Source organism: Sorex araneus, chromosome X (genome assembly GCF_027595985.1).
Source record: "Sorex araneus isolate mSorAra2 chromosome X, mSorAra2.pri, whole genome shotgun sequence".
Lineage (NCBI taxonomy): Eukaryota > Metazoa > Chordata > Mammalia > Eulipotyphla > Soricidae > Sorex > Sorex araneus.
Window position 1 is genome coordinate 370,552,260 of NC_073313.1, and position 25,452 is coordinate 370,577,711.

General features: G+C 63.7%; 2 protein-coding genes across 4 annotated transcripts in view; one reads left to right on the forward strand and one right to left on the reverse strand.

The window, feature by feature from the left end:
- The window catches only part of VIT (vitrin), a 50,355-nt gene extending 48,156 nt beyond the window's left edge, over positions 1-2,199 (forward strand). The window contains exons 16-17 of the mRNA XM_055121367.1: positions 391-904; positions 1,625-2,199. Of these exons, the coding sequence (XP_054977342.1) occupies positions 391-904; positions 1,625-1,803 (693 nt within the window). The 3' untranslated portion in view covers positions 1,804-2,199. The remainder of the gene's footprint in view (positions 1-390; positions 905-1,624) is intronic.
- A 10,581-nt stretch (positions 2,200-12,780) lies between these two features.
- The window catches only part of STRN (striatin), a 76,731-nt gene continuing 64,059 nt past the window's right edge, over positions 12,781-25,452 (reverse strand). For all 3 annotated transcript variants that reach the window (XM_055120057.1, XM_055120058.1, XM_055120056.1), the window contains 8 exons: positions 23,671-23,846; positions 23,127-23,174; positions 22,435-22,556; positions 19,844-20,011; positions 16,492-16,632; positions 15,255-15,359; positions 14,068-14,154; positions 12,781-13,984 (listed from right to left, as the gene is read on the reverse strand). In XM_055120057.1, the coding sequence (XP_054976032.1) occupies positions 13,815-13,984; positions 14,068-14,154; positions 15,255-15,359; positions 16,492-16,632; positions 19,844-20,011; positions 22,435-22,556; positions 23,127-23,174; positions 23,671-23,846 (1,017 nt within the window). In that variant the 3' untranslated portion in view covers positions 12,781-13,814. The remainder of the gene's footprint in view (positions 13,985-14,067; positions 14,155-15,254; positions 15,360-16,491; positions 16,633-19,843; positions 20,012-22,434; positions 22,557-23,126; positions 23,175-23,670; positions 23,847-25,452) is intronic.

The following is a 25,452-nucleotide window of genomic DNA, read 5'->3' on the forward strand; positions in this document are numbered from 1 at the left end:
GCACAAGAAGCTCAGCGAGAGCCCGCCCCCGTCCTGCACGCACCCGGGGACTGCTGGGAGGACCCGCGTCCTGTGCGCGTCCTGTGCGCGCTCCGTGCGCGTCCTCCGTGCGCGCTCCGTGCGACCCCCGCGTGTCCTGTTTCTCAGCCAGAGCCAACGCTTTCGCCCATCCTCCTATGTGGACACCCACCCCTGCCCGCCTCAGGGCAGCCCTCACCCCCCCACACCCAGTCCCTCGCCCCCCGCCAAGATAAGAGGGTCCTGCCCAGGGGCGTCTGGAGGGGGCATCTCAGAAGAGCGGGTCCCTTGGCGGCTGCGGGGCGCCGCGGGGAGGCGGCAGGGCACCCCCCGGCCCGCGAGCGCCCCTCACCCCCACCCCGCGTCCCGCAGGCCGCCTGCAGGCCCAACGGCTTCTACGCGCTGCCCGTGGCCAGCTGGGGCGCGCTGGGCCGGAGCCTGCAGCCGCTGGCCCGGCGCGTGTGCGACGCCGAGCGCCTGGTGTGCAGCCGCACGTGCCTCAACTCGGCCGACGTGGGCTTCGTGCTGGACGGCTCCAGCAGCGTGGGCTCGGGCAACTTCCGCACGCTGCTGCGCTTCGCCGCCAACGTCAGCCAGGCCTTCCGCATCTCGGCGGCGGGCGCGCGCGTGGGCGCCGTGCAGTACACCTACGAGCAGCGCCTGGAGTTCGGGCTGGACGCGCACCGCTCCAAGGCGGCCGTGCTGCGCGCGCTCGCCGGCCTGGGCTACTGGAGCGGCGGCACCAGCACGGGCGCCGCCATCCGCTTCGCGCTGCAGCGGCTCTTCCACGAGGCCAGGCCGGGCCGCAGGAAGCTCATGGTCCTGGTCACCGACGGCCGCTCCTACGACGACGTCCGCGCGCCCGCGCTGGCCGCGCACCGCAAGGGTGAGCGCGCCCCCCGGGGCCGCGGAGGCGGGGGGTGGGGGTGGTGGGGCAGGGTGCGGGCCCTCCCCCGGGGTGGGTGTCACGCATCCAGAGGCTTTGGGGATTCTCGGGAAACTAAGGCACAAGCGAGGTCCTTCCCCGCCGCTGGAAAACCGAGCGCGACCCCTCGGGGACCCCCGACGGCCGGTGAAGTTTGCCAACTCGCCAGAGGCCGAACCTGCAGGGCTGCAGAGAAGTTTCAGGGTTCCCAGAGCCAGGACAGAGGACCGGGGTGGCGGTGCTTGCCTTGCTCGTGCCGGACCCAAGTTTGGTTCCCGAGTCCCGAGCACTGAGCTGGGAATGGGTCCTGGGCACTGAGCTAGGAGTGAGTCCTGAGCACAGAGCCAGAAGTGATCTCTGAGCACTGAGCCAGGAGTGATCCCTGAGCACTGAGCCAGGAGTGAGCTCTAAGCGTGAAGCCAGAATTGATCCCTGAGCACAAAACTAGGAGTAAACCCTGAGCACAGAGCCAGGAGCCAGCCCTGCGCACAGAGTCTGTGGTCAGCCTGCCCTCAGCACTGAGCTTGGAGTCACCCCTGAACATAGAGTCAGGGGGCAGCTCTGAGCACAGAGCTGGGAGTCAATCCTGAGCTCAGAGCCGGGGTGACTGAGCACAGGGCTGGGAGTCAGCCCTGAGCACAGAGTCAGGAGTCAGGGCCCCTCCCTGCTGTGTCCCCGCAGGCGTGACCGTCTACGCGGTGGGCGTGGCCTGGGCGGCCCGGGAGGAGCTGGAGATCATCGCCTCGCACCCGGCCCGCGACCACGTGTTCTTCGTGGAGGAGTTCGACCACCTGCACACCCTGGTGCCCCAGATCCTGCACAACATCTGCGCCGAGTTCAACGCGCACCCGCAGGACTGAGCTCGGCCAGGGCCGGACTCGGACAGCTGGGCGCCGCCCCCACCCCGTCCGTGGCCACCGCGCTGCCGAATCCAGCGTCCAGCCGCTTCCCCAGCGCCCGCCGTGGGCGTGGCGGGGACCCCTCTGCCCTGCCGGCCCCGCCCCGCCCCGGGTCCGGCTGTCCGCCCGCCCGTCTGTGGAGCCCGAGCCTGCAGGGGACCCCGCGGTGCCCGCGCTGGCACCCGCCTCCCTGCCTCCCTGGGCCGGGCTGTCTCCGGGCCCGCCCGCCCCGCTGACGTGGTTGTTCCGTGTCTTCCCCCTTTCACCCCTGGTCTGGTCTTTTTGTCTTCTCACCCCCAAGAATTGTTTCCCTTCTCGGTTTTGCAGACTTCCCGTGCCCGCCTTTATTGCTCCCTTCGTCCTCCTGACTGTGACCTACAGTGTGATGCACGCGAGGGTGCGGTCCCCACACGTCTGACTGTGTCGTCATCACACACATCTTGTGGGGTTGTTTCTTCTGGTTTTGGGGCCACACTCAGCGGTGCTCAGGGCTGACTCGTGGCTCAGTGCTCGGCGATCACTCCTGGTGGGCTCAGGGGACCCTTTGAGGGATGAAGCTGGGGTTGGCAGCTCCTTCCTCCTGTGCTCGCTCTCTGCACTCAGAGCTGCTCCTCAGTACCACGTGCTTCTCCTTTAAACTGTCTTGACTTGCACTCCAAAATTTGGGGTTTATTGTGCTTTCCTTTGTTTCAAAATCCCTCTTCCCCAGTATTTTGAAGACTTTCTAAAGGGCATGTTTAAGTTCACAACGGATCAGAGCAGGAATGAAAGCTACTGGGGCCAGAGAGATACTATAGGGAGTAAGGCACTTGCTCTGCACATGGCTGGCCCCGAGCACAGAGCCAGGAGTCAGCACCGAGCACAGAGCCAGGAGTCAGCGCTGAGCACAGAGCCAGGAGTCAGCGCCGAACACAGAGCCAGGAGTAAGCGCTGAACACAGCACTAGGAGTCAGCACTGAGCACAGAGCCAGGAGTGAGCCCTGAGCACAGAGCCAGGAGTGAGCCCTGAGCACAGAGCCAGGAGTCAGCCCTGAGCACAGAGCCAGGAGTGAGCCCTGAGCACAGAGCCAGGAGTCAGCGCTGAACACAGCACTAGGAGTCAGCACTGAGCACAGAGCCAGGAGTGAGCCCTGAGCACAGAGCCAGGAGTGAGCCCTGAGCACAGAGCCAGGAGTCAGCGCTGAGCACAGAGCCAGGAGTCAGCGCCGAACACAGAGCCAGGAGTAAGCGCTGAACACAGCACTAGGAGTCAGCACTGAGCACAGAGCCAGGAGTGAGCCCTGAGCACAGAGCCAGGAGTCAGCGCTGAGCACAGAGCCAGGACTCAGCGCTGAGCACTGCCAGGCCTGGCCCCAACTCCAGAGCAGAAGGCGTGAGAGCTCCAGCTGAGATCCCCGGCCCTCCCAGGCGCCCCCTGCCGTGGCGTGCCGTGCGCCTGCTGGGCCCAGTGGGGCGGGTCCCAGACGCGTCTCTGGCGTCTCCACCGGAGCCTCCGGGCTCCACCGCCGGCTCTAATGCTCATCTGTGGTTTCTTTGTTGTTGTTGCTCGGGGGCCCTGGTGCTGCCCGGGGGCCCACACTCGGGATGCGAGGGTCAAACCTGGGCGCTCCCGCCGTCCTCACGTAGCCGCCGTGACGGGGTCACGCGTGTGGCGTCACGGCTCTCGCGGTCCCCGGCTCTGCTCCAGCTCCTGGGACCCTGCCGTGCTGCCGTCCCACCTTTCCCGTTCGCCCGGGACCACGCGACCCGAATCCTGCAGCGACACCCAGCTCGGAACCCCTTCCACCTGCAGTACGCACTTGGGGCCGCCCGGGGGCCTAAGCCTCTCCCAGGGCCGAGGGGCCCCGCTGGCCTGGCCCCTCCCTCCCGCAGTGCCAGCCTTGGCAGTGACTGGAGCCCCTACAGTGCCCTCGCGTGCTTCCTGCGTGGGTCTGTCTCCAGCCTGGCTGGGTCCGTGCGAGGGGCGCGACTGAGGAAAGGCCGTTTAGTTGGGCAGAAAAGCCCCCGGTCAGCGTCCCAGGTGTCAGGGCTGTTCTCACTCAGGAGCCATGAGCCAAGGGGTGTCCTACGGCTCCTTCCTCTAACTTCCTCTTGGGACCTTTGATTTTTTTTTTTTTTTAGGTGTGGTGCCCGCTTGAGCAAATCGATGAGCAACGGGATGACGATGGCAGTGACAGTGACAGTGCTCACTTATAAGCACTGGGGGGCAGGGGGCAGGGGAGGCGGTTCCAGGCCTTTTCCTCTACTGGCTTCTCACTTAAATTCACCGTGGCCGGTGACCATAGTCTGAGTGGAGCCTTCCACGGCGCCTGAGACGGTTTCATGGTGCAGGGTCTGGTCTGCCCTGGTGATGTTCTTGGCACAGGTGAACTGGGCAGGGTACACGTGGAGTCAGCCAAGGGAATTGGTCAAGTTACCCCGGCTTTCTTGGACTTTCTTTCTGTTTGTTATTACTGGAAAATTCTTTTTCTGTTGTTGGACCAACATCTGGCAATGCTCAGGCGTTTCTCCTAGTTCTAAACTCAGGAATTACTCCTGGTGGTGCTTGGAAGACATCTGGGATGCCGGGGATCGAACCCGGGTCAGCCATGTACAGGCAAGCGGCCTCCCAATTATACTATTGCTCTGGTCCTTCACGATCACGAAATCCCGTTAATCATCGATTTCTCGGGCGGGCTCAGTAACCTCTCATTCGTCCTTTCCCGGAGATCTTAGAAGTCTCTCTCGACTCGGCCCTCCTAGTGATGTTGCACTGGGGGCTCTTCATGGTCAGGGGAATGAGATCCAGCTTGTTACTGGATTTAGCATATGTATACACCATGGGAAGCTTGCAAGGCTGTCCCATGTGGGCAGGAAACTCTCAGAAGCTGCCAGTTTCTCCCAGAGGGAGAAGCAGGCTACAAGGTATCACTTCTGGGAGCTTGCTTTTACGTCTGTGGGTGCTGACCGTTGATGGGATTACACACACCTGGGTTCCTCTGCCGGTCCCTTCATGCGTGAGGCCCGTCCGGACGTGTGGAGAGGGGCCTCCAGCATGGCTGTAACTAGGTTCCGGTGGTCTTCGGCTGCCAGGAGCTCTGCTCGGGGTGGGGAGGAAGCTGGAGCCCTCTGGTCCTTATCTCTGGAAAATTGTGATTGTCGATTCGCCAGTTTCCCCGAATGATGCGTTTGCTCCGTTTATTTCGAAGCTGTTCGCGTTTAGCTTCCAGGCCTGCTACATCCGCTGAGAGATTGAACTTTGAATCCCGAAGTGGGTTTCTTTAGCCTGGCTCCGGTAATATTTCTTCCCTCTAAACTCTGCTTTGTGTCCAAGTCCCCGAGACCCGGTGAGCAGCTCGCGCGGGCAGAGCGGGCCTCCCGTCTCTGCCCCCTCCCCACCCGCACGCAGCCTGACGCTGCTCGCCCGGAGCCCCAGTGTCTTTAGATCACTCACATCTGTTGCGACGATGGGCGGGCTTAGCCCCGTCATCCGGGTGACGGTTTGGTACGGGTCAGCCTGGACTTTGTGCTTTCACTCTGCCTCCTGCGTCAGCTTCGAGCTGTGCATCTTCCTAGGCGCCCAGGATACATCAGCCCCCCCGCACGCGGCCCCCGCGTCTCAGCAGCATCCGAGAGTGTACGCAGTGTACTCTGCCTGCCCTCTGCCCACCTTATTACTGCCTGCAGACGTTTCCTTGGTGTTTCATGACTCTATGTTATGATGTTTTTGTCGGGGGGGGGTGCACACCCAACAGTGCTCAGGCCTTACTCCTGACTGCACTCAGGGTCACTCCTGGCGGTGCCCAGGGGACCCTCTGGGATGCCGGGGATGGGTCCTGGGTTGGCCGCGATGCACAAAACCCGCCCTCCCCGCTGGCCGGTCCCTCCAGCTCCTGTGACTTTGGCCTTGAGCTTTGGATTGTCCTAGAGGAATTTTCATCGCCTCCGTGGAGGATTCCGCGTGGAGCCAGCCGCTCCCCGGGGCTGTGGGACTGCGGGAGCCTTTGCCTGAGGGAAGGTAAGTGAGGATCGTGGAGCTGGGCTTTCCCTCCCTTTCGTGCCCGACAGATTCTCCCACTGTCCTCTGGGCTGGGGTCCCAGCTTAACCTGTAGCTGTCAGGCTGCTGCATCGTGAATGTTCACCGTTCCCGCGTGACTCTTTCCGTGTCTGTTAGGGGAGGACTCCCAAGCAGTGCTCGGGGGAGCTGGGAGCCGCACCAGCAATTCCCAGCCACCAGGCCGGCGGTTCAGTGCCAGGCTCTGAGGATGCAGTGCCCTCCCCTGGGGCCACCCTGGCGGCGTGTAGGGGCCTCCAGGGGGGCACGTGGCAATGCTCAGGGGTGACCTGTGGCACGTGGTGCTGGAAGAGCAGCCGGGTCCTACCTGCTGCCTCCTGCCCTTCCTCCCGCGCGTGCTCCGGAGAGTCCAGCCATCCCCATGTGCTTCTCGTGTCTGAAGCCGACCCCAAGCAGCCTTCAGTCCTGAGCTGGGCGCCCACTGAGGTCCCATCCCCGCCACCGGGAGTGACCCCTGAGCACTGAGCCAGGAGCCAGCCGTGGGCACCGCCCACCGTCCCTCACCCCACGTGTCCTCTGTGTCTGCTAAAGGCGTCCGCGTCTCGGGAGTGCTCTGAGGCCCGGCCGGGCCCAGGGTCCTGCTCTCCCCGGGGTCTGCAGAGCCGCCACACGCCTGAGCTGAGCGGGACTTGGCTGACAACGGTGGGGGGAGCCCCTGGGCCCCCCCGAGCCATCCCGCGGGGATCCTTCTCACGGCCCCCCCAGAGCTCACAGACCCTCCCTCGGGCCCGGACGGGGCAGCTGCCCTCTCCCTCTCGAGGGACACACGCTGGCCGGCACTTCCGGGGGCTCGCGGGGGTCCGAAAGGGCGCCGTGACGCGCTTCATGAGGTGCAGCATTTGCCCTTTCATCTCTGGGGTGTGTGTGTGTGTGGTGGGGGCCCACACTCAGTGCTGCCCTTTGTGGGGCTCGGGGGACCCTGTGGGCTGACGGGATCGAACCCCGGTCAGCCACATGCACGGCAAGCGTCTGAGGCTGCAGTCTCCCCAGTCCTAGTCTGGGATTTTTCTCTTTTTTTCCTTTTTGGGGCACACCCAGCGATGCTCAGGGATTACCCCTGGTGGTGCTCGGGGACCCTATGGGATGCTGGGAATCGAACCCGGGTCGGCCAGGTGCAAGGCAAACGCCCTCCCCGCTGTGCTATTGCTCCAGCCCCCCAGTCTGGACGCTGTGAAGAGCAGAGGAAGCCCCCCGTGTCTCTCTGGGGGCAGAGGGTGCGGGGAGGGCCGGGAACTCCCAGTTCCATGCCTCAGGGGCCGTGTGGGCGGGAGACTGAGGCAGGGTCGCCGTGGGCTGCAGCGGGACCGGGCTCACTTTTCCCATCAGGTCAGGTGGGCCCAGAGAGTCTGGGGGGCAGCAGTGGGCAACGCCGAGGTGGGCGCACTCCCGCCTGCGCGCAGGGATCTCCTGGTGGGCTCGGGGCACCCTGTGGGATGCCGGGGGTCGAACCCGAGTCTGCCGTGCGCGAGAAAGTGCCCTCGCCGTTGTGCTCTGGCTCGGGCCCCAGGAGCTTGCCTTGGGGGTGTGGCCGTGCCCACCTGTGTCCTAACCCAGCGTCTCCGGATGACCCCTTGGAGCCCCCCGGATAGTCCAAGGGGCCGCAGACGAAAGTCACATCCGTGGGGGCCACGGCATGAGGCGGGCGCCCACCGGTAGGACCGGGGAGCCCCAGGAGGGAAACAGGATGAGAACGGGGACCCCGGGGGTGGGGGAGGGCGGAGACACACTCGCCCAACAGCCGTCTGAGCGACCCTCACTGCGTCTGGTGCCCGCGGCAGGGAGCCCGGTGGGCAGGGCTGCTGGGGAGGCGCGGCCTCCCTCCCTCCCTGGGCCTGAAGCACGGGCTGGCACCGCCAGAGCCGTCGTCGGGAGAGCCAGAGACGAGGCCCCAGGCCTCGGGGCTGGCAGAGGGGAAGGGAGACGGCCTTTCTGCGCTTCCTCTAGCGGAGAGACAGCCCGTTTCCTCAGGCGCGGACAGTTCCTTCACACACGCTCAACGGTGGCTTCCACGGGCAGAGGAGGTGGCAGGGCCCCACCCCGACACCTTCCTTGCCCGCCTGGCATGTCATTGGCGGGGGGGGGGAGGGAGGAGGGGGGTGTGGAGTGTCCAGGGCTGCCCAGGACTCTCCCAAGGACAGGCAGGAGAGAAGGGCGGGCCGGGGAAGGCGGGGTCCTGACCCTCCATCCCAGGAGCGGGCCACAGTGGTCGGGGACGGGAACCTCCCGTGGGACCTGAAGAACCTTCCCAGTCAGCGCCTCCGTCCACGCTGCCTGGACGGGCGTGTGAGGGACGGGGCACACCTGTGTGGACGCCGCGTTTATGGCCCCCAAGCGGGGAGAAGCAGCGACAGGCAGCTGTGTCTGCAGGCCAGCGAAGGTGCCAGCACCGACAGCTCGGACCTCAGGAGGCGGCCAGCACACGAGGACACACAGATGGACCCAGGAAGTAAGTGACCCTCCCCCCCACACCCTGGGAGATGCACGCCAAGTCCCGACTCGGGGTCAGCCACTGCAGAACCACCTGCCAGGAGCACTGCATCGGGGGCTGGCGGCTTTGTGAGGAGGCACCGCCCCCGCCCGGCCCGACCGTCAGCAGATCCAAGGAACTGAAGCGCACCGTGAGGCTGAGGCGCTTGGGGTTACCACAAGCGTGTGCGGGGCGGAGGGGAGGCGAGAGAGAAGGGACGGGGTGACGGTGATGGCTGGGGATGACCACGCTGGACAGGAGCTGAGTGTTGAGAGCAGGGCAGGGGGCGCACACGACAGCCTCGTTTTGAGAAAGGAGAGAGGGGACATTCCGACAGTCGTGCGCACACGCCAAGGACATCCGTGGGCCAAGTTCTCCTTGGACATGGCCTGGGAGTGTCACGGGAGGCTGTGGCTAGGACCCGCGTCCTGGAGGGGGCACATCTCGCTTCACCGCCAAGCGGCCACACATGACGGGCGCGCGCGGGGGCGTCCACCCCAATGGTGTGACTCAACACCGGAAGACCAGAGGCGTGTTCTAAACGTGGTCCGAGCCCCGGTCTCAGAAGGGGCTGAGTCCCGGCGACACCCGAGGTTTCAGACCTCCCCAATGACCAGCCCTCCTGCCCCCGCCCCCCCCCCGCCAGGAAACGAAATTGGGTCGTCCCCGGTTGTCCCCAAGGCTTCCCACCAATTCACGGCAAACGCACTCGAGTCCCGACCGGGCGACCCTGCGATTCACGAGGCACCCGGAGCACATCATCTATATTTATACACTTTATTTAAAAACAAGTAATACACTTAGAGCCACCAAAAAAGGAGATCTGAGTTAGCTCATCCACACCCTGAATTTACAAAAGAAAGTCTTGCACCACAAAAAATGAGCATTTGGATTAATTTACAATTGATATTATCACTAGATTTCAAAATACCTGAAGATCAAACAATCTGGCCCAGAGCTCACGGGTGGGGGGAGGCCTGTGGAGGGGGTGGCGGAGGGTTCGTTAGAATCTGACGCGACCTTGCCGAGGTCAGCTTGAGTCAGCAGCGCAGGCCGGGAAGCATCAAATAAGCAGATTCCAGAATTACAGAGAAGTGACCCCTCCTACACACAGGTCCCGAGTCGGCGGGTCGGGATGGGTGGTGGGATGCCCTTTAGTCTGGGGGGGAGTGTGAGAGGCGGGGGGCAGGGTGGCGCCTTGGGGAGGGTGACGGAAGAGACGCTTTGGGGACAGGCACACCCAGGGCGGCGGCCCCCCTCGGCCCTGGAGCCACCCTGTGGCGCGGGAGGGCCACACACCACCGCGGGGACAGTCGCATGAACAAGGCACTCACTGGTTCACGGCCCGGCCGCTGCCAGGCGGACAGGAGAGTTACTCTAAATGAAAAGGAACTTTCCGGCTCCGTCGGGGCTGAGGGGATGTGGCCCCAGTTCAGTCACACGGGAACACCTGGCTAGCCGAGACCCACGGAACTTCGGATCCCTGAGCCCCGCTGCAGGAAGACTAGGGAGGGGGGACGGGCGGGCCCCTGCCCAGCCTATCTGCTGTCCTTTCTGGTGTTTAAGGATGGCATCTGTTCAAAGAAAAATCGGATCAAACTGGCCTCTGACCTGGAGCTCCCACTGGGGTGGGGGGGTCTGGGAATCCGTTAGCGCAGCTGAGTTTCGGGGCGGAATGCTCAGAAACACCCAGGACCTGGCCTTTGTCTTTCAAAGCACGGGCCTGTTGGTGCTTTCTGGGCCGCCCGCCGGAGCCAGCCCTGGGAATGGGCACATTTCACGCAAGTATCCCACCGTGCCTGCCGGCTGCTGTCCTACGGGACCCAACTCCCGGCGTCCAACACGTAACTGAACGGCGACTAAGCCACCGGTGGAATAAGCGCCTTCGGACAGAGCTCCCACGGACACAGTGAGAGTCCAAGCGAGAGCGCTTTTCCACGGCGCGCGGGCACAGCCCGGCCCGAGACGAGACCCCGACACTGACCGGAGCCACGCGGTCCCTAGCGGTCCCTAGCGGTGACGATGCACACGCTGCAGGCAATCCTGTCCAGGAAGATGAAAATGAAGTTTTCCTCTGATCTGGGACATCTCAGTCCAGCGCAACGTGAATGACCGAGTCTGAGAAAAGCACCGACGTGGATCTCTAACCGCATCTGGCCGTTCCAGCCGCCGTCGAGACGTGCTGCAGCTCCGACGGCGGCACTGACGAGGTAGACGTGAGTGGGGACGCTGCTGGGGCACGCCGAGGCTGCTGCGGGGCGAGAGTGCTCACGAGCTCGGGCGTGCAACCAAGAGTCATTTTGACAAGTGGGATCTTGGTCACCTAAGGAATCTCACGACATGCTCTTGTGGAAGGGGGAACAGGATGGAGGATTAAAAAACAAAAAAACACGAGCCTGTGAAAATCACATCGGGTGAGGCGAGGACAGTGGCCCCGGGATTCCGGCGAACCAAGAATTCCCCGGCAAATCCTGAACCTGACAGCAACTGGATGGCCGTGGGTCATGCCCCGGCTGTCCGAATTCCTAGGAATCCCCAGTCACGATTCCTGGACAGTCCACCCGGGGCCTGCGAGAGCGTCGGCTGTCAGCTGTGCCGGGAGAGGCCCCCGGAGTTCTAGAAGCTGAGCAGATACAATGACAAGACACAGGTGGTCACAAGTCAGGGCCTTCCCAACACACGCACACGCACACGCATGCACAAACACGCCCACCCCCCCACGCTCACGGTAAGGCTGCATCTGTCTGTGTAGAAAGGCACCTCTCACTCCCAGCTGCCGCCCTCTGGGGACAGCGGTGTCCGTGGAAAGCCAGAATGTCCCGTGGAGAAAGTTCAGTACTAAGGATAGAGTGTTCTTCAATTCACATTTGGATAGCCAGGTTTTCTTACATTCAGATTTTAATAAACTAGAATGACAGTCTTTTAAAACAAGCATGCTAGCCTATAATGAATATAGTATGTACAGCCATTTAAACAGTTAGAACTCTGCGTTATACTCCCCAAGCACACGGCTCGACACCCGTCATCCTTACCAGCTCTGCCCGCTGTCTCCGGAAACGAAGATACAAAACAGTAAAATGCACCTACGGTTTATATATATATATGTGTGTGTGTGTGTATATATATAGTCTATATATATTATATATATCCCTATAATATATATAATATATATTTATAAAATATACATACATTTTAGACATTTCAAATAAATCTTCATTTCCCAAAGAAATTTATAGCAAGAATACTGAAGGAATGAAAGTCAGATAAAAACAAAAAGCTTCTCAAGGTTCCGTGTCGGTGACGCGGCTCAGCTCCCCGCTTGGGTCCCGGCTAAGATGATCACGAAAGCTAAGGACTTCGCCTCACGATCTGCTTCACGGCAAAGCTCGTGAAACCTGTCCCGCAGAAAAACACTGACGGTCACCGTGTCACTTGGGAGGCATCTGCTCAGGGCAGCTGGGTCTGGGGAGGGCCTGGGCGGCTCTGCAGGATGCCCCCGCCTGGCTCCGGGAAGCCCTTCGGTGCTAGAGGTGGAGTGGGCGGGCTCCCCCAGGCCAACTCCTTCGTCCTGCCGGGAGGACGTGAGAAGCGCAGGACACGCGGAGGCTCCCAAGCCAGCAGGCCCTGAAGGCCGCGACACGTCTAGGGAAGCCGAGTGTGCCTGAAAGCTGGGCCCGCCACACGGGCAGGCTGGGGGGACCGACACCCGGCTCTGCTCCGAGCAGGACAAAGGGGGCGTTTACAGGCACGGGGGGCTTCAAGGCTGTGTAGGAACATGGACGTCCGCTGAGCCCGTGCCCCGGCGATGTGGCTGGCTCGCCAAAGGAGCCCGCCTCGAACCAAAGCGCAGGCGAGGGACTGGGAACCGGGTCTGGACACTGCTGCTCCTCTGACCGAGAGGTCGGGCACACCCGGCACACGTGTGACGCTTTGAAGGAAGCGTGCCGGGACCTGCAGCCAGCGTGACCGCAGACCAGCGCCACCTCTCCCCTGGGTGCTCCTCCCGGCCCCGACTGACCGCTCCGTGTCACTGCTGTCGGAACCGAGAGCCTGGGGACGGGGATGCAGGAACTGCGTTAAGAGACTGGAGCGTGTAGCAATAAGAACTTAAAAAATGGAAAAAAAAAAAAAAGCCTGAGAACCTATGAGCTATAGGTTTTGCTGAAAAATGGGCCGGGCTTGGGTAATTCATTTCAAATCTCTGTGCTGGTCTCTGACACTCTGGACAAGCAAGAGAGGAGCTGAGAGCAAAGGTGACCGCACTGGAGGGACGAGGTCACGGAACCCGAGAGCAGAGGGGGCGGTGGTGGGCACCCCGGGGCTGAGGCGGGCACCCCCACTGGCAGGTGCCATGGCCGTCGGTGTGAACTGCACCCGACCTTGAGGGCGCGGGGCGAAAGATGGACAGAGGACTGGTCGGGTACAAAACATTTGCTTTATTTAGTCCCTCTGCAAAAGTGGCGGCCCGGGGTCACCTCGACCCTTTGGGTGGTTAAAAAACACAATCGCTGGGAACTGCTTTTTGGTTGGTGTCAGAGAATCGATAAACAAAGACGAAGAGCCAAGGGCCAAGTCACCGGAGACCGGGAGACGAGGGCCCGGCCCCCGAGTGACTTTGGTCTTTCGACTCACCGCAAGGTTAAGATTTCACTGCTAAGAGATAATCCGACACTTTAAATACCGCGTCACTGGAGTGAATTTCAAAATGAAAAGAAATCATAGAGATATGCTCTGTTTGCTCTTAAAAATAAACCGAATCTTAAACCTGAATAAGTTAAACCTTCCATAAAAGCAGACTCGAGCGACTCCTCGCCAGCCAGACTCTAGAGTGGTACCAAACTCATTTCCAAAACTGTAATACAATATATAGAAATCTGCTTACAAACTAGATATTTGTTTAGCATTTCTTAATAATAATATATTCAACATATTATTGCGTGTCTTTCTTTCCCCGAATCGGCAAATGCTTTGTCAGGGGCTTCCCCCGGGAGCCCGGGAGAGCCGAGTGAACACCGGCGTCGGCCCCCCGGCCAGGCCCAGAGGCGGGCACCTCGAGCCGCTGCTCCCCGCGGGCCGAGGTCTGAGCTTCTGTTCTTCGGTCGGTCGTTCCGGCCACCGCCCGGCTCTAAGGACCCCGTGCTGGTCACCAGGTTCACTCAGGGGAGAAGCTACGGCCCCAGGCCTGCGCCTTGCGGCGACTCAGCCTGGGTGGGGGACGGGGAGAGGGGGCGCGTTTGGAAACTGTTTTCAGGCTCCCAGAGTCCAGCTGAGCTTGCAGCGACCCGACCAGCCTCGGTTTGGGAAAACAGGACACGAATTGCAAAATAGACTTTGAACAAATGTTCTCTGTGCTCCTTCGGCGAACAAAGGGCAGGACCAGTCGGGCCCTGCCCCGGTCTTCTGTGCAGTCGGCTGCTCTGTGAAGAACTAGGAGGGGAGACGACGCGCTGTCATACAAAGACCTTCGCCAGCGCGTCCGCCCCCGCGCTGGCTATGTAACACTTGGACGGGTGGAAAGCTACGTCGTGGATGGATTCTTCAAACTTCTTCCGATGGGCCGTGAACTCCTGGATGCACGTCTTGCTCTCGAGGTTCCACAGACGTATGGAACAGTCGTGACCTGCAGCGGAAGGAAGGGAGGGAAGTCATTTCAGCCGGAAGGGCAAGGCCAGGGAAACAGGCCCGGCGGGCGTCCTCACTTACTGCCGGACATCAGGTACAGGCCGTTGGGATCTACCGCGAGGCTCGTGACGGCTTCCAGGTGGGCGACCATGGAGTGGATGAGCTTGCCTGCGGGAGACAGAGAGGCGCCTACGGCAGAAGCCCCGCCCCGCGGGTCCGCGGCAGAGAGTGACCGAGAGGGGCCCGTCCCCGCTCCCGCCCCGGCGGCAGCGACGCTCTCGCTGACTGGCACACACACCCTCCTCCTTCCTACCCCGGCAACGAAGAGAACCACAAGCTGGAACCTCAGATTTCGTTCCTGGCTTTCTAGCTACCCGCTGGAAGCCAGTCACTCGGACACACACGGTCCTTTAAGCCACGGCCAAGCAGTACTGAGTCAGGTGTCACTAATCACCTACTCCGCTTTCAGGCAGGGCAATGGCATGGCTTACGGGAACGCAAGGCTGACAGAGACAACAGAACGGACAGAAACCCTGGCGGCAGGTCTGGTGGAAATAAGACGCAGGAAAGGATCAGAAACACTGAACGACTCACCACGGACGGGCAAGCAAGGCCAGCCAAAGCCAAGCGTGGCCGCAGGACCCGAAACCGCAGGCAACAAGGGGCTCCTCCGCCCCACCAGCACCTCAGGACCCTCCTCCCGCCCGGGGAGACGTGAGCCAGTGAAACCTGAGGGGGCCACCAGGCCCCGATGCCAGTCAATCAGGGCCAAGTCGTCAGTGCTGTGTGAGAGGGAAGCCCAGCCCGCGGAGAGGGGGACCCCGCCCCCCGCGATCGTGCAGCTGCTCAACAGCTAACGACTAAGTGAACTATGACCTCGGCTTCCAGCCCGTGTGTCCATGGCAGCGGCCACTCCCGTGGGTGTCTGAGTGATGCCCCCCGAGTCCCCAGCAGTGAGGGGCCCGAGCACCGTGTGCTCCCCTGGCAGTGCTCCCTCTCGGCGCGGGGAGTCCCTGCGGCCCTGGGCGCGGAGCACAGCGCCTGGCCCTCGGCTACGCGGCCCCGGAGCCCGGGGGCACCCGCGTCAGCGCCCTGACGGGGGGGTAGGGGGGGACGACCCTGCGTCTCGCTCCACCGGGGGCCACACCTGGCGCTGCTCAGGGCTCGCCCCGGGCTCTGTGACCAGGGACTGAACCCGGGTGGGCTGCGCCCCAGGGCAGGGCTGGACCCGCCGGGCCGTCGCTCCGGGCCCCTGTGCCAGTGCTCACCTGTGTTGTTGTCGTGGAACTTGATGTGCTTGTCCTCGTGGGCCGTGATGGTGACGGGCAGCGTCGGGTGGCTGATGACCCTGTTGATCTGGCGGGAGGCGCCGGCTGCGGGGGGAGAGCGTTGGGGAAGCAACGGCGTCAGCACCAACGGGCCCCGCGAGGCCGCGGTACCGAGACCCTGGCCAAGGTTTCCGCTGCTGCCAGAGTCCTCGTGCTCAGACACCTCCCGACCGGGAGCACGCGCCCGGGCGACACGGAGCCCCCCGGGGCCTGCGCGGCCACAGACGAGCCCACAGAGGCCTCGCGGGCTCTCGGCCGCCCAGTGCTCTCTGCTGGCTTCCCGGAGGGGAAGCTGCATGTGGGGTCTTGGGGAGACGGCGTCGGCCCAGGGTCACGCCCGCGGGACTAAACGCCTGCACCAGACGGGACGGCCACACAGCGCTCAGTGCGAAGGACCGACGGGAGCTCACGGGGAGAACTGAGCTCCCCAGAAGGTGCTCCCCAGGGCAGGGCTTGACAGAGCCGGCACCTCTGGACCACGAGACGACGCAAATCAGACAAGTGCTGGGACCGGAGCGACGGCACGGCGGGGGCGGGGGGGGAGGGGGGCGCATGCCTGGCGGACAGGTGTGACCCCCAGCCCCACCAGGAGTGACCCCTCCCCCAAAAAAATAGTAATCCAGACAACTGCCCGAGTTAAGACCTAAACCAATGCACGTGCTCCTGGGGGTCTTTCATTAAAATAAAATCAATAATGAAAGAAATTAAGTTCAGTGATAGTGGGAGGCTAGCAGGGATTCCCAGCCATGCTCAGGGGTTACTCCTGGCTCGGTGCTCAGGAATTCCTCCCAGCAGGAACCATGTCGGGTGCTAGGGGTCGGATCCGGGTTGGCTGTGTGTGTGGGCAAGGGCCCTGCCCGCGGGGCTACTGCTGGGGCCCAAGTTGAGTGATTTTTGTGAAGGTTGAAAGATTCCATTTTCTTCAAGTAGAACCGAAGAGACGTTATCAGGTACGAAACCAAGCCTGTGTCTTCGTCAGAGTAACTTTGAGCACGACTTCAAACAGGAGAGTCACACACGTGCACCGACTGAACCCAGATGCTTAGAGCCCGCAGCGGGAGACTGCAGCCTTTCCGGCCTGTGTCTCTGCGACGCCGTGGGCTGGGCCGGGCCCCCCGCCCAGCGCCCCCCGACTCCCTCCCGGCAGCCGTGGCCCACCCCTCCCGCCGGCACGTACTGGGGTCCCCGTCGGCCTCCAGGGTGAGGACGCGCTGCTGCGTCTCCATGTTGAAGATGCTGGTGTAGCCTTTGCTGAACGCCGCCACCATGTGGCTCGGGTCGCTGCTGACGAGGTCCACGGACGCCGGGACCCCCAACTCTGCAGGCGGGAACAGGCCCAGCGGGGGCGAGTCAGGGGCTGCCGCGGGGCTCCCCGGAGCCCGCCTGCACCCCCCCTCCCCGCAGTGCCCCGGCCAGGGCAGCCCCTGTCCCCGCTCCCGCACAGCCCACAGGCGCCGACACAGTCCCGCACTCCCCCAGCCCGCACAGCCGGGGGCGCAGCCGTGACTGACTCGGCTCCGCTCAGGTGAGCAGGCCGCCAGCACGCCGGCCCTCGGCCCCGAGCCCGCGTACGTTCCTGTGACCTTCCTTCCTCTCGCCTGCTTCTTTCTAGTCTCCTTTGTGTGTGTGTGGGGGGGGAACAAGGGACGGGGGACAGGTGGTTTGTTCTGTCTGGGGCCACACCCGGCGGTGCTCAGGGGACCCTATGGGATGCCGGGATGGAACCCGGGTCGGCCGCGTGCAAGGCCAACGCCCTCCCCGCCGTGCTGTGGCTCCAGCCCGAGTGTTCTGTCGTTGCTCCGTACCTCACTTACAGAAACGCTCGTCTTTACGGACTGAGGCGCTGGGGTTACATTCCTGCTAGCGGGCGTAAACCCAACAGTCACTGGTCACCTCAGAGCCCCACTGGCCTCCCCTGCAACTCCCCCCTGCCCGACAGACTCAGCTCTGTGGACCAACGCTCCCCTTGTACTGCCTTTGGCCTTTGTTTGTTTTTAAGTATTACTTCAGGGCTGGGGCGATAGCACAGCATTTGCCTTGCACGTGGCTGACCCGGGTTCGATCCAAGCATCCCATATGGGCCCCCAGCAGCGCCCGGAGTAACTCCTGAGTGCAGAGCAGGAGGAACCCCTGTGCATCGCCAGGATGACCCAAAAATAAAAATCATATATTTTTAAAAAGCAAGTTAGTTGCGGAAACCCTGCCGTGTGCAAGGCCGTCCGAGACCCGGGCACGGGCTCCTGCCGTCCGCACCCCCGGCCTCGCACCCTCGCCGTGACTGAGTGCTGCCCGAGACCCGGGCACGGGCTCCTGCTGTCCGCACCCCCGGCCTCGCACCCTCGCCGTGACTGAGTGCTGCCGTGCCTCTGTCCCTCTCCTGCTCAGCCCAGCTGCCACCCCTCCAACACTGTGACAGCAAGTAGCAGAAACTCCACGTGCCGGTGCGGGCCGGGGGGCGGGGCGGGAGGGGGCGGGCGGGTACCGGCACAGGGACCCATGTCGGAGCACTTGTGCCTGGAGCAATGCTGCTCTGAACAGCTCTGTGAATCACAGTGCCTTAATAAACTAATTGATGAATAAAGGCCCATTTCCACGGGTCTAGAGAGTTAGCGCCGGGCTCCTGCCTCGCACGCAGCCTGCCGGGAGCGATCCCTGACGCAGAGCCAAGCCCTCAACCCCACCCGACACGGTCCCCAGACAAGCGAAATCAAAATCAGAGTGAAGCAGCAGGCCCGGGGCGAGGCTGAGGGGCAGGGCGGCTCCTGTGGGCCAGGCCCGAGCTCAGTGTCCCGGGCCGCCTGGGAGGGACCCTCGGGGCTGCGGGGACAGGCCGCCTGGGGCGCCCGGGCCCTGAGCAGGGCGAGGCGGCCCCTGCCAAGACAATACTGGAAAATACTAGGTGCAGGAAAGAGCAGATTGTCGCTGAGTGGCACAAAGCCTAAGGGAGACCCCTCCAGCCGAGGGACTGCGCGGGGCAGAGGACAGGGACGGACACCGCCACCACGGCAGGCTGGAGCCGCCCAGAGGAAAGTGCTGGGACGGGCTGGGCGTCAGCTGAGGAGCGCATGCCTGCGCGCGTGAGGCCCTGGGCTTGAGAGAGAGAGAGAGGGAGGGAGGGAGAGAGAGAGAGGGAGGGAGGGAGAGAGAGAGAGGGAGAGAGAGAGGGAGAGAGAGAGGGAGAGAGAGAGAGAGGAGAGACAGAGAGAGAGGGAGAGAGAGAGGGGGAGAGAAAGGGAGAGGGAGAGAGAGAGGGAGAGAGGGAGAGAAAGAGAGAGAGAGAGGGAGAGAGGGAGAGAGGAAGAGAGAGAGAGGGAGAGAGGGAGAGAGGAAGAGAGAGAGAGGAGAGAGAGAGCGCTGATTTTTTTTTTTTTTTGCTTTTTGGGTCACACCTGGTGATGCACAAGGGTTACTGCACTCAGGAATCACTCCTGGCGGTGCTCAGGGGACCATATGGGATGCTGGGAGAGCGCTGATTTTTAAGTCAAGCTGGAAGTCAACACTGTGATCAGGACAAAGGCCACCCGAGCAGCTGACACCGTAGGCCACGTACTCAGGATCCTTAGCCGCCACCTCGGAAACTCGAACTACAGCCGCAGTGACCCCCTGCTTCTCTGACCAGACGCTGAGGGTCAGCAGACGGAGCCCACCCCGTCTAAGTGGCAGAGCCCCCCAAGCCCGCCCCCCGCCACTACCGTCCGGGCTGCAGCCGGGCCCAGCACCCTGGTTTCAAGCCTGGCAACGTCACAGACCCCAACACGGCCCACCCCAAGGCGCCGAGACAGCGCACCTGCCCGTAAGGAAAACGCGTCAATGTTCCTCAGAGCAAAACACGGAAAAAACCCAAACGTTCATCGGCAGCTAAACAGGTAAGCAGAGTGTGACCTACTGCGGCATCCGCGAAGAGAGACAACGCGTGACTCACAGGGCCGTGCAGAGGGGAGACAAACGCTCCTGGGAGTGAAAACCCACACCCCCCCGTTTCCATACACTGTGCGCACTGCAGCCACAGCACAGCGGGGAGGGCGTCTGCCTCGCACGCGGCCGACCCGGGTTCGATTCCTCCCTCCCTCTCGGAGAGCCCGGCCAGCTACCGAGAGTATCCCGCCCCCACGAGAGCCTGGCAAGCTCCCCGTGGCGTATCCGATATGCCAGAAACAGTCACAACAAGTCTCACCATGGAGACGTGACTGGTGCCCGCTCGAGCAAGTCAATGAGCAACAGGACGACAGTGCTACATACACCCCGAGGCCCCACACACGTCAGTGCAGGGGAGGCTGAACCAGGGAGGGCGGCCACGGCGGGCCCGGCTGGGAGGGCCGAGGGACGCGGGCGTGGGAGTCTCGCATTTACCAAACCCGCCAGGGCAGGCCGTAGCGTCCGTGTCCCTTGCGGTACTATTAACCCAGACGCCTTCGTTCTTTCCATTCCTCAGTCACGTGCTGCCACACTAAGCGCCCTAAGGGATCCGGGCCGAGCACTGCAAACCCGGCCCGAGGGAGGGGGAGCCGTGGCGGGGCTGCCCGGGGTACCTGGGTTCTCGGCGAAGACGCTGAGCGCGGGCGCGGCCTCGCTGGTGTCCCACAGGCGGAGGGTGCCGTCGGCCGAGCAGGAGAGCAGGCGCTGGTGCGCGGCGCTGTAGGCCAGGCCCCACACGGCGTCCGTGTGGCCCAGCAGCGCCGCCCGGAACACCGACGGGTCTGCAGGGGAGAGGCAGGGTCAGGCCGGGCCCGGGCGCAGGGCAGGCGGGAGACAGACGCGTCTCCTGCCCCTAGAACACGGGAGGAGGGCAGAGCACACGCAGGAGGACGCTCTCCTCGCACTGACACCCCCCCGCCCCCCGCCCGGGACCCTGAGCCCAGGACCAGGAACAAGCACTGAGCGTCGCCGGCCTGGCCCACAAACAAAAAACTAATCTTTTAAAGAGGAGGAGAGGGGCTGGAGAGATAGCACAGCGGGGAGGGCGTTTGCCTTGCACGCGGCCGACCCGGGTTCAAATCCCAGCATCCCATATGGTCCCCTGAGCACGGCCAGGGGTGATTCCTGAGTGCATAGCCAGGAGTAACCCCTGTGCATCGCCAGGTGTGACCCAAAAAGCAAAAAAAAAAAAAAAAAAAAAAAGAGGAGGAGAATGAGGCACCACCAGGAGTGCGTCGAATCTCCACAAGGCAAGATCGGGCCTGGGCCGTGAGAAACGCTCACATTTAAGATGAGAGAGAAAAAGAGAATTAATGGTGGACAGGAGCGATCCCAAGGGGCCGAGCACGCGCCCCGCCCAGCCTCCATGTCGGCCCCGTGGGGTGCGGAGCCCGCCGGCAGGACCGCCAAGCACAGCTGGGGGGCTCCCGCCCCTGCCCGACAAACACGGGAAATCACCTCGTCAAAAACTCACAGATGAGCGAGTAAGGAAGAGAGGATAGAGCGGCCCACAGGCGCGGGGCAGGGACTGGGCCGCCTGTGCTCGAGACTCTGGGGTCCCGCCCAGGAATTCCCGCTCCATCAGGCCAGTGGTTCCTGCAGTACCAGGGACCACCCGGGTCACCCCGAGGGGCTCAGGGGCCACGTGGGGCCGGCCAGAGCATGCCCGACCGCTCCGCCCATCACAGCCGGCGTGAGAGAACGGAAAGAAGTGACACCTTTGGGACACACGGGCCGGCGCCCGGCTACCCAGGCAGGCCTGCAGGGGGCGCCACGGCAGCAGCTCGCGGTCCCCCGTGTCCAGCACTAGCGGACCCTTCGCGACCAGCAAGGTCTTCGCAGCATTTTGTCAACAGGGACTGTAAGAGCCACTGGCTCGACAGCCTCCGACTAACAAGGAGACGAGGCCGGGCAGAGAGGAGCTTAGGCCACAGGGGCCCTCGAGCCCAGCCAGGACTGACCAGGACCCCTGAGCACGGAGCCAGGCAGCAGCCCGGAGTGAGCTGGGTGTGGCCCAGATACCAAAATCAACACATCAAGTAAGCAGATGCGAGCACTGACTCTCTGCACAGCTGCGCCTCAGGAACAGAGGGCCTGGGGAGCACCCAGGGTAGCCAGGGCCTGGGGAGCACTGAGGAGAGGGTCAGGGTCTGGGGAGCACCCAGGGAGAGTCAGGGCCCCAGGGAGCACTGAGGAGAGGGTCAGGGTCTGGGGAGCACCGAGGAGAGGGTCAGGGTCTGGGGAGCACCGAGGAGAGGGTCAGGGTCTGGGGAGCACCGAGGGGAGGGTCAGGGTCTGGGGAGCACCGAGGAGAGGGTCAGGGTCTGGGGAGCACCGAGGGAGAGTCAGGGCCCCAGGGAGCACCGAGGAGAGGGTCAGGGTCTGGGGAGCACCGAGGGAGAGTCAGGGCCCCAGGAAGCACCGAGGAGAGGGTCAGGGTCTGGGGAGCACCGAGGAGAGGGTCAGGGTCTGGGGAGCACCGAGGGGAGGGTCAGGGTCTGGGGAGCACCGAGGGGAGGGTCAGGGTCTGGGGAGCACCGAGGGGAGGGTCAGGGTCTGGGGAGCACCGAGGGGAGGGTCAGGGTCTGGGGAGCACCGAGGGGAGGGTCAGGGCCCGGGGAGCACCGAGGGGAGGGTCAGGGTCTGGGGAGCACCGCGTCCCAGGAGGGCAGCAGTGCTGCATGAGCACCCCCATGAGAAGCCTTCGTGGGCTGGGGACGGCCTTAGAAGGACACATTGCCTGGTCTCTTCCGGCAGGACAGACGGACACAGGAGAGGGGGAGGGAGGGAGGGAGGGAGAGAGGGAGGGAGGGAAAGAGGGACAGGGAGAGGGAGGGAGAGAAGGAAGGAGGGAGGGAGGGAGGGAGGGAGGGAGAGAGGGGGAAGGAGGGAGGAAGGGAGGGAGGGAGGGAGGGAGAGGGAGGGAGGGAGGAGGGAGAGAGGGAGGGAGGGAGAGGGAGGGAGGGAGAGAGAGGGAGGGAGGGAGGGAGAGGGAGGGAGGGAGAGGGAGGGAGGGAGGGAGGAGGGAGGGAGGGAGAGGGAGGGAGGGAGGGAGGAGGGAGGGAGGGAGGGAGGAGGGAGGGAGGGAGAGGGACAGGGAGAGAGAGGGAGGGAGGGAGAGGAGAGAGGGAGAGAGGAAGAGAGAGGGAGGGAGGGAGAGAGAGAGGGAGGGAGGGAGGAATAGCCTTGGCTGGGCCCGCCGTACCGTAGGAGTCGTAGGGGTCCACGTTGGGGTTGGTGGTGTTCCAGCCCTGGATGAGCCCGTCGCTGCCCCCGCTGTAGCACTGCTCCCCGTCGCTGCTCATCACCACGCAGAGCACCGGGCCCCTGGGGGGAGAGGGCGCGGGAGAGGGAGCCCGGATGGAGCCGCCCGGCCCGGGTGCGAGTGCTGCCGAGAACGGCTGCTTCCGGGCCCAAGGCGCCTGCACCCCACCTGGTCCCCCAAGCCGACCTGCGGTGAGTGACCCCTGAGCACTGCCGGGAGCGGCCCCCCCAACTCACCCCCCAGAACCCGGGCCTGGGAGCCAAACCCAGACTCGCGTCTCCGGAGAGCGACCCTGAAGCGTGCCCCAGTTCTCAAAGGGCCAAGCAACACAACACACAACACAAGCCGGGACAGACGCCCGCGCCCTGCAGCCCGCCCTTCCTGTCCCAGGAGCGCCCTGTGCTGGGGGGCGGCGGCTCACTCCCGGGGGTCTCGCCGAGGGGACTGTGGAACAACGGCCCCGTCAGAAACAGGGACCGCCTCAGCCCCACCCCCGGGAGCCCGCGGCTCACGCACGCATCACGCACACAGAATTGAACCGCGAGAAGCTCTGCGAGCCTCCTCACACCCCCCTCTGGCGGCTCCCGCGACCCAGGGAGTGAGGAAGTGCAGCCCCACAGCCGCGCCCCTACCTGTGGGCCCGGAAGGTGTAGATGGGCTCCACGTCCAGAGAGGCGCTCCTGAGGCAGAGAGGAAGGGCGTTAGTTCCGTGCGGGACCGCCCGGGGCATTGTCCCGGGGACCGAGAGGCAGGACGAGCGCCCCGGGGGCAGGGCGCCTGCCCGCGTGAGCCTGAACCTGGGTCGACTCCTCAGGACGGCGTCTGTTTCCCGGAGCCCCGCCAGGCGTGACCCCAACACAAACCCAAGAAGCCAGCTGAGGAGGCCCTACCCCGCCCCCCACTTCCTAACCCCCACCCGGGAAGCGAGAGGGGCGGCGGGAGGGCCGGCCTCCAGGTGAGAGCTCCGGCAAAGGGCGCTCAGAGACGCCAGGACGCCGGGAGCCGTCACCGACGCCACTTCTCCCTCACGGCAGCCCCCTGGCCTGAGGGGACAGTGTGGGTCCGAGGGGAAGCAACTATGCGGTGCTGAAGAAAGAGCAAGAGATCCTTGCGGGAACCAAACCGGGCGCTTCCGCCCGGCGGCCAGCGGGACAGTGCAGAGGAGAGCACTCTTACTTCTTGGTCGGAGCGGTTTTCTGCAAGTTCCACATCTTCAGCGTGTGGTCTTCTGACGCGGTGATGAGCACGGGCTCGGTGGGGTGGAAGGCAAGGGCGCGGATGCCGTCGAAGTGACTCCTCAGGGTGAACTTGGGGTTCCACGTCTTCCGCAGGGCGTCTTTGTTGTTGGCAATCTGGCCAAGAAACACAACACGATGCAGAGACAGTTTCTCCGGCCAGGAGACAGAGCGTACATCAGTGTACGTCGACACTGACCGCTGACCGGTGACTACACCAGCGTTTGGTCATTTTCAAAGCCGTCGAACTCTTTTTAATAGAAACAATCAAAGCAATGAGTGGAGTTGGCGAAACGTCAAGAGCGACTTTCCTGGAAGAAATACGCCGGCCGCAGGGGCAGCACGATTCCACACGGCGGGGGACAAACGAGGGGATGGAAGAGGCCAAAACCTCGCTGGGGCCAAGGAAGAAGAGATTTCCACCAGGTTAGAGCGTATGGAGCTTCTCTCCCGGCCAGGGAACGGGGCCCCACTGGGCGCTGAGACGGGAACAGAGACGCACACGGCACGCGGAGAGGAACAGCACGGCAGACGCGGTGGGGGGGGGGCAATGCCCAGAGCGGTGCTGGGCAGGAGCGTGTGCAGTGCTCCCAGCGCGGGCGCTGGCCCCGGGAGGGAGGCGGCCTGCAGGGCACGCGACGCTATGCCCAGCGCTGCAGGACGAGAGTCGGCCGGAGCCCTGCGCTGGAACAGGCTGGCGGGGGACGGCCGGACAGAGGGGTCAGGACCCCTGGGGACCGGGCGGAGGGAGGGGACAGAGGGAAGGCGACGTGTTCCGATGCCAGCAGGGCCAGGGCCAAAGGGCCCGCCTCGCATCAGCTGGCCTGGCTCATGACCGTAAGGTCCTCGGAGCACTGTCAGGCGTGATCCCCGAGCACTGCCGGGTATGACCCCCCCCACGAGACAGCTAAACGGGGCTGCGAGAGGCGGTGTCGGCCATGGAAATGCAGCACTGCGTACGGGCGTGTTTCCCAGGGACTCGCCCACGTGTCGCGAAGGGGCAGCAGGGCTGGGCGCCACCAGGGGAGCACTCTGGGGGGAGAAGCGGGCTCGGGCGCAAGGTGCAAAGGAGGGGAGACTGCAGACCCCGTGGGCCGCTACACCCCACAGGGCGGACGAAGCCCCAGTCGCACAGGGAACGGCTCTACCCCGAGACAGAAGAAACAAGCAGGGGGACAGCGCGGGGGGGGGGGGGGCTGCAGGAGGAGGCCCGCCCCGGGCTGAGGAGGGGTGAGGAGGGGGGGACGGAGGGGTGGGGCGGGAGGGAAACACTGGCGGAGGGAAGGGGTTGGGGTCGGAACACAAACGCTTGAGACCTGATCATGAGTAACCGTCATTCGCGGCAATTCAGGGGGAAAAAACAGAAAGGAATAAAAGGTTTTTTGGGTTATTTTTTTTTGGCTTTTTGGGTCACACCGTGCGTGGGGTTCCTGGTCTGCAGGGGGGTGGGGCCGCTCTCCGCCCACTCCTCTCCCTGCACCCCCCCACCCCCCACCCCAGGAGCCTTTTGCGTCTCTTCAGCGTGAGAGGGGCTTTGCCGAGGGGAAGATGGATGAATATGCGACAGGAACAACCTGCTCACAGCCCGATGCTGGGGGCGTGGAGGGAAGGGCTGGGCGGAGACTAAGGGGGGGGCACAGGGTCTCGCTCCCCCACAGCCTTCGCCTCCAAGAGCCCTGTGAGCCCCCGGCCGACAGCCCCCGCCGCTCCGGGCCGACAAAGG